Source organism: Theropithecus gelada, chromosome 2 (genome assembly GCF_003255815.1).
Source record: "Theropithecus gelada isolate Dixy chromosome 2, Tgel_1.0, whole genome shotgun sequence".
NCBI classification, from domain to species: Eukaryota; Metazoa; Chordata; class Mammalia; order Primates; family Cercopithecidae; genus Theropithecus; species Theropithecus gelada.
Window position 1 is genome coordinate 13512556 of NC_037669.1, and position 12437 is coordinate 13524992.

General features: G+C 34.1%; 1 protein-coding gene across 3 annotated transcripts in view; it reads left to right on the forward strand.

Annotated features, from left to right (window-relative positions):
* Positions 1-12437, forward strand: part of EPHA3 (EPH receptor A3) — a 359464-nt gene that overhangs the window by 314105 nt on the left and 32922 nt on the right. For all 3 annotated transcript variants that reach the window (XM_025377671.1, XM_025377673.1, XM_025377672.1), the window contains exon 13: positions 567-776. In XM_025377671.1, the coding sequence (XP_025233456.1) occupies positions 567-776 (210 nt within the window). The remainder of the gene's footprint in view (positions 1-566; positions 777-12437) is intronic.

Here is a 12437-nt window from a genome sequence, read left to right on the forward strand (position 1 = left end):
GATTATGTGATTTAGTTTCTTATTGCTTTCTATTTTGTGACCTGCAACTCAGAGGTGGGTAGAAAAACAAATATCCAATAAATATTTTGACTAATTATGAGCTAATTATTTATGATAATGTTTAAAAATGTAGCATCCACCTTATTTGAAATGATTCATAAAATATCAGGAAACAAAGAAGGGGAAATAAAAATTCAATCAAACAAATAAATATCAACCTAAACTAGCCACAAGATTCATTTCATTTTGTTGTTCTTAACCTTAATGAGTCTGAGGAGGAGTTAGTGTTTTTTTGTCATTTAAGGACCAGTAAAGTCCTTGCTTTTAAACTGAAGTCAAAGAACGTTAAGATACTTCCTGTTACAAAGTATTTGATAACATCGCCACTGTGTTACTTTGTTTCAGCCTTGTGTCCATTTGCCACATATCTTTGTCTTGAGTGCTTAGGACAAAAGGGTGTATAGTCAGTCTTGTTACAAAATTCAATATGTGAGATTTTAACCAATAAAGATACATCTTTAAGAAATAGGAACATATCTTAATTGTACATTTGAACTGCTTCACAGAAACACGATGCCCAGTTTACTGTTATTCAGCTGGTGGGCATGCTTCGAGGGATAGCATCTGGCATGAAGTACCTGTCAGACATGGGCTATGTTCACCGAGATCTCGCTGCTCGGAACATCTTGATCAACAGTAACTTGGTGTGTAAGGTGTCTGATTTTGGACTTTCTCGTGTCCTAGAGGATGACCCGGAAGCTGCTTATACAACAAGAGTGAGTAACTCAGATTTTCTCCTCTTTTATCGTTGTTTTCCATCTCATATCATGTTGATTTGTAAATAAGTAGAAATCATGACCCAAAATGTGTTGTCAATTATGTTTTTCATAAAGAAAACGTATCTTAAAATTAAAATATTACTATTTATTCTGGGTAAATAGATGATCACTGTTTTAACATTTAATGATTCTAATTCTGAATTTCTATACCTTAGTTTAATATTCCCCACCAAAAGCAGGATTCTCACATTCCTCAAATCTTGATATTTTTAAATGTATCCATCTTTTCACCATGGTTGAGTCACCCTGAGCTAGCAGAATAGATAAATTCTCAGGACCCCCTACATGTCATTTTGAAACACTTTCAAATCAATGTTTAATAAGTAACACCTATTTTTATTATAAAAATGTCAAAACAGACATATAAAGTTATCCATAATTGTGCATCCACAGAAAACATTTACAAGATTGTGAGTCAATTCTTCCAAATTTTTCTTCATACTCTTACATACAAACATGTTCATGAATATATTATTTAAATATAATTATTTATAATACAATTGTATGCCATTTATCTCCATACCAATATACTTCCTGAATATATTTCATTGTCAATAAATAATCTTTAAGTTTTGATGTTTAGTAGGTTGCTGTGTTCTATATTGTTTTATCTTTTCTTAAAGCAAATCCTAATTAGTGAGCAAATTGTTATTATATTTAGTTATTTCATATTTTATACAAATGTATAAATGATCTGTCTGCATTCATAATTGTTATGAGCCTCATGATTTTCTAATGATACATTCCTAAAAATGAATGTTTTGTGTCAAAGATTACGTGACTATTTTAAAAGCACACTTTACTACACTCTTGATAAAACTAGGTGTTATCATTAATTTTACTATTATCAGTTAGGATTAATTAAATGCGTACGTTTTCATTTGCATCTATTTAATTCAAAATGTATTTAAATTTTTTGTGAACAGTCTTTTCTGTTGTTATTTTCTTTTGTGTTTGTTTTTTGTTTTTTAGACAGGGCTTCACTCTGTCACTCAGGCTGGAGTGCAGTGGCACAATTATGACTCATTGTAGCAGCCTCAAACTCCTGGCCTCAAGTGATTCTCCTGGGCTCAAGTGATCCTCCCTCCTCAGCCTGCTGAGTAGCTGGGATTACAGGCATGGGTCACCAGCCCCAGCTAATTTTTAAGTTTTTCTTTAAAGAAAATTCTTTCCGTGATAGAAATTTAGAAAATATAAACAACAAGTAAATGTCTAATAAGCATTACTATTAATACTACACAAACATAATTATTAGCATTTTAAATTTATACTTTCAATTTTTTAAATAAATTTTCACAAATAAATAACTCCTCTTTTGGCATAAAGTTACAAAAATGGGATTATACTGTATATACTGATATATAAAATGATTTCAACATACCCATAAATTCAGCACTTTATGTGTAAATCAATGCCATTTTATCTGCCTTGTTTTAACTTAAAAAAATAAAATATGTAATTTTCCAGATGATTAAATATTTTTACAGTATTTCATAATGTCTAATACTATATTCATGCACATACTTTAATTAAATAAAGCACTAGTAATTGGGCCGAATTACAATATTTTCATATTATGAAGATATTTTGATGTCATGATATCTATTTCGTGTCTGTCCATGATTACCTCTTTGGGATACTTCTATAGAATTAACATTACAGGATCAAAATGTGTACAAATATGTGAGAGTTTTTGGCATATGTATTGCCCAATTGTCTTTGCTATAGTTTTTTATCAATTTTCTCTCCTAATGGCAGTATCTTTCTCCATATTCTCGTCAGCCAAGTGATTGGGTGGTTCCAAAGACGGTAGTCTTCTGCTATTTTCTTATTATCTAATTTTAAACGTTTATTCCTGATTTTTTTAAAAAAAAGCTCATCCTATTTGCGAATCACTCGAGAACTCCAATAATCAAAATTGTCACATGGCATGCATATCATGCTGTATATAATAAAGAACCTAATATGCCAGGTAGCATTTCTTCCGCAAGTAAAGCCACAATAATAGAACCACTGAATGACAATGGCACAATGCTGTTGGGATATATCTAGATGCATTGATATAGGAGCTAGGACTCTCCCAATGGCTTTTAATAATAAACCCTTTTTATTTTTCCAATTTTCAAATATACCTCATAGTGAATTTACTTTGTTCATGAATCTAAATATTTTTTTTTAAATCTGAGTATTTTTTAAAAAGCCCTTAGACACTTAAAATGTGTCCTACACAAAAATGTTGTTCTTACAAACACAATTCAAATGGATAAGAGCATGACAAATTAAGAGAAATTTTGTATCTTGTAGCTAGTTGAATTAAATTTACAAGTGATTACAATTATATAGCTCTGAACACTTGATGAAATTGCAAAACACGGGATAAATACCTCAACAGTGCTTTTGAGTTCTCCTTCTCTGATCACCAGAAAAAATAGCCAATGTATCTGCAACAAAGCATCATTTTAATCACTGAACTATCAGTTCAGTAGACACTATATGCTACAAGGGATACTTATTGTCTTAAGGAGTGTATTTCATTCTACTCACTTCTGCTCTTTTTCTAAGGCTATCCATCTTACCCTGTCATGACATAAGTACTTCTAACAGTCCATGAAAAGTGTCACGCTTACTTACATTGTCCTTGTTACAACAATCTTATTATACAAGAAAAATACCTTGAGGATAAATAAAAACTATTTGATAAAACACTTTATTTGAAATGTTAAATTTCTGGTTATTCAGTCAGGTTCTAATTTCTATGCCATATTAAATTATTAATTAATTAACTAATTAATTTTTTTGAGATGAAGCCTCACTGTTTCTCCCAGACTGGAGTGCAGTGATGCAATCTCGGTTCACTGCAACCTCCACCTCCCAGATTCAAGCAATTGTCATGCCTCAGCCTCACAAGTTATTTGGATAACAGAGTCTTGCCACCACACCTGGCTGATTTTTGTATTTTTGGTAGAGACGGGGTTATTCCATGTTGGCCAGGCTAGTCTCAAACTTCTGATCTCAGGTGACCCACCTGCCTCAGCCTCTCACAGTGCTGGGATTACAGGTGTGAGCCACTGTGCCCGGCCCCATATTAAATTATTACATGAGAGCATCTCTGTCCCCATAAGTAGGCTTGATTGCCAGGATACTCGAAAGAATAGTTTCTCCAGCAGGAACTGGAAATATTTGTCCAACTTTAGATGATTCATACTATGGAGAACACAGTGGGTTAACTGTAAATGTTTCAGTTACACTGATTGTTGCTTTGTCACGACCTCTTTGTGTTAGAAGAAAGGTGTGGTATGGAAATTGCTCTTTAACGTTTCTGAAATAAAAGTGCAACAGGCTCTTTGCATTTCTGTTTCAGTCTCTGAAGATTCTTAAAAACACACTGAACAAATAGGCTCATTCACTACCAATAAATAGCAGTTTCGAGTTCTTCAGTGTTCATCCTTGTATTTTCTTGGAACTCTCTCAAATGATCAATGGGAGTCCTGGCTTTCTTCCGAGAAGCTGTAATTTGCACGTGCATTTCTAGAGTAATTTAGACATCGTTGATTTCATCTCCCATAATAGGTCTTATTTAGTTCAATAAGTTTATAGTTTACTCTAAATATGAGGTATGGTTATAAAGTAATAGGACTTCATTTAAAAAAAAAAAAAAAAAACAAATACACCAAACAGCTAAATGAGGCAGCATTCTAAGTTTTCCTTTTGGAAATAAATGTATACTTACTCCAGGAATGCTGATATTGCACAGAATGTTTTGGGAATTTCTCTTTTGGAATTATATTTAAAGCTAAATTATGGCTGATGCCATTAATCAAAAAATTTTAAGCAAGTAGTATTTTGGGATATAGGCTTGACTGAGATAAAATCTCATCTCGATAAGCAGAATGGGGTGGCTCACACCTATAATCTTGACACTTTGAGAGGCCGAGGCAGGAGGACCTCTTAAGCTCAGGAGTTTGAGACCAGCCTGGGCAACATAGCAAGACTTCATCTCTGTAAATATATATATAAAACATATAGTATTTATATATATGTCTATATTTATGTATTGTATATTTATATAAAAATACTATATATATGTGTTTATATATATTAAAATAATATAGGCCGGGTGCAGTGGCTCATGCCTGTAATCCCAGCAGTTTGGGAGGCCAAAGCAGGTGGATCACCTGAGGTCAGAAGGTCGAGACCAGCCTGGCCAACATGGTGAAACCCCGTGTCTACTAAAAATACAAAAATTAGCTGGGTGTGGTGGCATGCGCCTGTAATCCCAGCTACTTGGGAGGCTGAGGCATGAGAATTGCTTGAATCTGGGAGGTGGAGGTTGCAGTGAACCTAGATTGTGCCATTGCACTCTAGCCTGGGGGACAGAGTGAGAATCCATCTGAATAATAATAATAAATAAATAAAAATAAAAACATAAATTCATCAGACATGGAGACACTCACCTGTGGTCCCAACTACTCAGGAGACAGAGGTGAAAAGATCACTTGAGTCCAGGAGGTTGAAGCTGCAATGAGCTAAAGCCTGATGATGGAGCAGGACCCTTTTTCAAAAAATAAATAAATAATAATAAATTTAAAATGAATAAAAGAAAAAGAAAAAAAAGATTATATTTTTGTGCATATATTTTCTGTTTGTTTGTTAACCCAAAGCAGTAAACCCAGCTTAGACATCTGTCTTGTTTATTTGATTTAGTGTGCTCTGATTATTGTTATTTCAGAAAAACAAGTTCACCATTCAAAACAATTTGCTGAGGCATTCCTTTTAGGTAACAAATCCTGGTTAATCTGCATTAAAAAGTCAGTCACATTAATAACATTTAACACAGTTCATCTAGTGTCTGAAGTTTCTACAATTTGGAGATTAAGATTTGGTGCCTCAGTGCAGTGACCCTTTCCTGGTTGATCCTCTGAAAGCTATTGCCTGTAGGTAGAGTGTAGTTGCACTGAAGAATTATGAGGGGCATTTCAATCAATGTCAGTAGAAAAGAATAGAGCATGGAATGTCTGCCGCTCTCATTTTAAAACATCTCTGTGAGAGGCAGAATAGAGGAGTGTATAGAAGTTATATAATCTATTTATGTATTTCAAACTTCTTAAACTTTGAAGAGTATTTGAGGAGTTGAGGGAACACCTAAGCTCAAAACTTAATTTATCAGACACTCAGATATTTTCTCACACTGTGTTTCTTTAAGTGTATCACAAGCTTTCCTTCCTTATGTTCTCAGTAGCGTGCCTGATATGAAAGGGTCAGCTAAGATAGTACTATACACTTTTATGTTTGTTTTTCCTTTTACATAAGGATATTGTGTAGGGAATCAGATTTCTTTTTCCCCCAATACTCACTTCTTGTTATTTCTTCTCATTTCTCACTACTATGTTATGCAGAAATTGCAAATGTTGATATTTTCCATTATACAATATTATTATGCATCCTATAATGCCTGTAAAACTCCACTGTACACTCATGGGATGTTCAGAATGAATAAGGCTGTGAAGTTTCAGTATTATTATGAAAATAGTTTCTATCTTGTGGACCCCTAAAATGCTCTTGGGAATCCGCATAGATGCTTGGATGACACATTGAAAGCCACTGTTACAGATACTTTACAGGGACGAAAGCCCCTTAATAACTAAATGAATATTTTTGTCATTATTCACCGATGTAAATCTACATTATGGCATAGTTTTACGTGCTATAATGTATTTTAAAGAAGTAGCCTTGAAAGCAGAACTGCAGCTGCACACCAAAGCTGCCAAATCATCTTGAAAGTCCATGGACTTCATTGGGATGGATATGATTAGAGCATTTAGATCCACAAATTTAAATCATCAAAGAAGTTTTGTGTCTGGAAAAAAAAAAAAAAAAAAACCACAGAAAAACGAATTCCTTTCCTTTGGTTTCTCATCATGTGACTTTGAAAGTATAATTATAACATGTTTGTCGTATTTTTGCCCTGGGTCTACTAATTTACTTTACTTCATTCTAACAGAATCATGACACTGTTGTAGAACAGTTTGCCCCTGAATGATTTTTCAATCTGTGCTCTTATGAAATTTTATTTTTAACTGGTTAGTATTTTTGTATATATGCATTCATGCATCTATATAGATGAACATTTCTATATTCATATGTTGAAATACATGGCATCCTAAATTCCAAAATGGTAGTGATTAATTTTCTGTTTTATACAGGATCAAGTTACTGAAAATACAGACTTTTATCTTATTTAGATGCTGTGTAATCCGTCACTTCAATTCTTCCTATGTCCTTAAGTTCATTTTGGGAACATAATTACCACATAAACTGAGTTGGAAAATTTGAGAAAACAAATTGAGTTATCCTTGGCTATATTATCCATTATTAGATTTGTTTTCTTTTTCATTTCTATTCTGAAGTTGCCTACTTAGTACATACTAACTGGATTTTGTTAGAACGTTTTCTTTTACGTAATGATTTATTTCACTTTTTAGATCTGCGACCCTGCCACATCGATATCAGATATATTCTAGTACAACCTTGTTTTATTTGATTTCATTTTAAGGATAAGACAAAAAAAGAAAAGTGGCCAAGCAAGTGGTTAAAAGCTAAGAGGTTAAATATTTCCTTTCTGATAACTCCAATCTAAGAACATAAATAACAGAAAACAGGAGGCTTTGCTCTGTAACATTTTCAAGAACTAAAAATCTATGCATATCAAAATTGGTATAATACAAAAGACACATATTAATTTGATAAGTAATATATGTCACATGTCATTTATACCTACATGAAAAAGGTAATAACAAAATATCTAATTTGTGTCCTTCATATAGTAAAAGTATTTTAAGCTGTGAACAAAAAAAGTCAATGATGAATTTATTGCCTCCCGTCTTATGACCAAAATGAATATGCCTGCATGTAGCATCAGAAAATACCATTTATTCAATAACTAGAAAACTCTCAAAGGTTCAGTGATTTCAGTGATTAATGTTGAATCAAAACTTAATGAAAAGTCTAGTACTTTCTACCCAACTATTTCAGAGAGATGAGTAGCATGAACATTTGAACATGTAAAAAACAACTATCCAGTTTATGTGGTGAAAAATTAAAACTATAATTGTGAAGTGGAACACAGGAGCACACAAGTAAAGGCAGGAAAGTAAAATGAAGAATGCAGTCTATGGAGAATGCAATTTTATATAGGATGGTCAGAGAAATGGTCTGGTAAAATGACACTAGAGCAGAAAATGGGTTTGAATGAAGGAGCAAATATTGAGGCTAAAGAAACATTAATTTTGCTTTCACTAATTTTCAATTGAATAAAATAATTTTAATAATTGCCCTGATTCCAAGAGGCGCACCTTGCAGGAAGACAGTTTAAGTCATTAGATTAACAGTTTAGCTCAGACTAAATGTCAAGCTAATGGCGACTAGTCCTCATTTCCTATTGGTGATGCATGCCTCTAGTCCCAGCTACTCAGGAGGCCGATGTGGGAGGATCACTTGAGTCCAGGAGGTCAGGGCTGCAGTGAGCCTTGATTACGCCATTGCACTTTAGGCTGGGCCAACAGAGTGAGGCCTTATCTCAAAACAATCATTAGAATGAATTTAACATTATTCCTATCATTTTAATTGCCAATTGTCAGTATCCCCTGCTACATTTCTACTAATTTACCATTGCTTCTTCAAAAAATTGTGTTCAGAGTGCTACAAGTTCAGACTTTGAAATGCATTACTATAACTTTTTTAAAAATTAGAGATTTTAAGTTGGGCGCAGTGGCTCAAGCCTGTAATCCCAGCACTTTGGGAGGCCGAGACGGGCAGACCACGAGGTCAGGAGATCGAGACCATCCTGGCTAACACAGTGAAACCCCGTCTCTACTAAAAAATACAAAAAACTAGCCAGGCAAGGTGGCGGCTGCCTGTAGTCCCAGCTACTAGGGAGACTGAGCCAGGAGAATGGCGTAAACTCGGAAGGCAGAGCTTGCAGTGAGCTGAGATCTGGCCACTGCACTCCAGCCTGGACGACAGAGCGAGACTCCGTTTCAAAAAAAAAAAAAAAAAAAAATTAGCGATTTTAAAAATTAGAGATTGAATATATACAAAAAATACAAAATTGGACATTTAAAACCTCATCGAACTTTTTAAAAAGCCAGATTCATATTAGGATATATATATGTGTGTGTGTGTGTGTGTATATGGATATATATATATATATATATATATATATATATATGGACTTATACCCCAATGTTTGCATTATTTTTGTTGAAGATAGATATCATACATCAGATTACTTAGTTTTTACACTGTTTTATGAGAATCTGAAAGTAACATAAACATTATGAGTTTTTGTTTTATTTCCTGGATAGCCATAGAATAACTTGGAACACGGAGATTTTCCTGTATTTCAAGAAATGCTTAATCATTTCACATGATGTTGAAAGATCTGAAAAGTTCAAAGAATGAGGTTTTGCTACCTAAAGGATCGTTTATCTCTGATCTCTTGTGGCAATCAACATCTGCTGAAACTATTCTCTCAGTGGCTCTGAGATTTGAACTACTGGGGATAAGACTAGATGCTTCCCTTGGGAGCCTTCTTGGATCACCCTTCACCTTGTTGTCTGCAGTGAATGAATTTTAGTCCCTGACAATAGATAGATGCTAAATCTTTTAGCCAAATAATTTATCTCTATAGTTCCACTTTTAACCTGAGAAGCTAATATTTCTCTCCAGGTTAAATACTCAATTACTTGGGTTTACTCAGATAAACTCTCCAAAGTCCTTTGTCACTCTAAGTATGACCTGACAAAACTCAAAAACAGGAAATGTGAACTATAACCAGCAAACCTTTCCTAAATCGGCAGGCAGAGATTTGTACATATAATTAGAGAAACATTTGGTAGCTATGTGATATTACGCCTCAATATCCAGAGATTTCAACAATTATACTCCTTTTCTTTAGAAATCAGAACTTGAAGCCCCCTAACCCATTTCAGTTAAGTTCCTGAAAAATTCAGGCTTTTAGTCACATGTCTCGTTGAACTGTCTAAATTCATTGAGCTTAGGGAACTGAATTGCAGAACCTTTCAAGAAGAGGGTTACTGTGTGATTCCTCATCTAACTACTGTTTCTAGGCAAAGTGGACAAGGTTTTAGACTCTCAACTAATCCTGCAGTGGAGTTTAGCAATTATGTAATGCATTTGTCCAGAGAATCCCCAGCATCTTTACCTGTAGCACTTTATTCCACTCCTTTAACTTTTCTGTAGAATTCTAGAAACATAAATCAAGGTGACACCATGTGGATATGCAATTCAGTCCAAAGTTAGTCTTTTTTTAAGAGTCCAAAATAATTAACACTGAAAATGTCAGCATCCTTGATATTCGTGTAGGTTTAAGATAGAAAGTTGAAAGAGCTACGGTTCATAAGTCAGTAAAGCTGTTAAGCAGTAAGATAAAACTGAACGTAAAGTCAAATTTTATATAGTCCATGACCCTGTTTTTGAATGACAAGACAGCTGTGCAGAGAGGTTAAGAAACTTGACTAAAATTAAATAGGAGGGTCAAAGCTGAGCCCAGAAACCAAGACTCCTGATTCTTATTAAACTTCGGAATCCACATGGAGCAAATGACTAAACTTACCCTGTACCTGCAGTTACTTAGCTATACATAGATGAGAAGTCAGCACGTGGAGGAACTGGCTGAAGGTTTGGTATTGGAGATATAAGGAGCAAACATTAACTTCTGATTCTGTTAAGTTTGAATTGGAGGTCTTTCTGAAATTGAGGTTTTAGATACACTCCATATGCTGTGATTCTGGGCTTGCTCCAAGCAATTGGAAGCTTTTCTGAAATACATAAATATATCTTGGGAACTTACATGTGGATATAGAGACCAGTAAAGTAAATGCCTCATTTTAAATGTTTAAATATGGTCAAAAAACACATCTTCATAAATAATTTTTATAGTAACTAGCTGTGCTTTTATAATATTCTGAATGCCTAATGTGGCACATCCTTCTAAAGCATCTACATTTTTAAAATGTCCTTCACATATATAAGCTGGGAAAGCAATTTCTAAACCAGAAAAAAATAGTGCTCATGCAATATGAGCTTGAATTTGTTGAGGTGGGAGGTGAAAAGGGAAGAAGAATTTTTGTGGTCACAATCAAGAACAGAAATATGCATAAGCTCTGTGATGAATTACTTGTAGGAAACTTAGACTCCTATATATTCAATTTATTTTAGTTTGATAGTCTCAGAACTACAGCTCCTCAGCTTAAATGCAGCAAGTCTTATTGTAAAGTGTTACTCAATTAAAATTTATTGCCCCAGCTTCTTCTTTTAACTATATTTCAGAACCAAATTGGGCCCTCAAGGACTCTTATTCAGTGTCTCTCTATGCCAATAACATTTACGTTTTTGTAGCTGTAGACAGTGTTTGCTCTTGGAGCAAATGTATACCTCTAGAAGACAAATATATCAGATATTTTAGTATCTTACTAAAATGCTTGTTTATTGATACCTCCATTTAATTAAAAAAATGCTTAATTTATAAAGTGACTTTAAGCTTTAGTAGCAAAACTTAAATTAACAGGAAGTTATCCTAAAAAAGAAAAAGAAAAGGAAGGAAGATAAGAAAAAAGAAGAAAGGAGAAAATAAAATAAAACAAAAAATTCAGAAGGGATATTATTACACCATCAAAATCCAAGTATTAGAAGATTGGCTCTGGTGAGCTTGACCCCTACTCTTCTATTAGTAAAGGTATAGCCTATGACAGGGCTATACAATATCCCTAGAAAGTTGATTTCACTTAGTCTATATAAAATCCCAGATAATTTGTAGACCTCATGTGGTTTCCTTTCCCTTGCTGATTGTACAACATTTAAAGCAGTAGTTCTCAAATGGGGATGATTTTGTTCCCCAGAAGATACTTGGTATCGTCTTGAGGCATTTTTGGCTGTCACAACTGGGAAGACGCTAATGTAATCTAGACGAGAGCAGTGGAAGTGCTGCTAGATATCCTACAATGCACAGGACAGCCATCATAGCAAAGGATGATCTGGGGTGAAAGGTCAACAGTGCCCTTTTAAAGAAACCTTGCCCTACAAGCTTCCCATCATGTGCAAAAAATGGGAGTGGAGATCAAATGTTTCTCTCAGGTACTTTCTATTTCTTCCTGTTCATATTAGACTGCAAGTTGCATGGGACAATATAGACTGCATTACCATTTGTGAACAAATGTGCAACAGACTAGCCATCTGTTATCAGGCCTCCTAGAATGTGGAACTTCAAGCTATCACAAACATAATGCAACAAATCATAAGTCTTGTGTGCCTGTTACAATTTTATTTTCATTTGGTTTCAATTAAACACTTGAAGTTACTTACCACCCTCCACCCTAGGCTCTAAATTTGAAACATAGCCACTCTAGTTTTGATGTTCTATTTTCATTTTATCAAGACATCATGGAGTAAAATCATACATAAATGTATACCTCTAGAAGACAAATATATCGGATATTTTAGTCAGTATGTAAGTCTTACCCTTGTGTAATTTTTTAAATGTTTTCACGGTTTACTTAGTCTCGTTCTACAAAGGGGTAA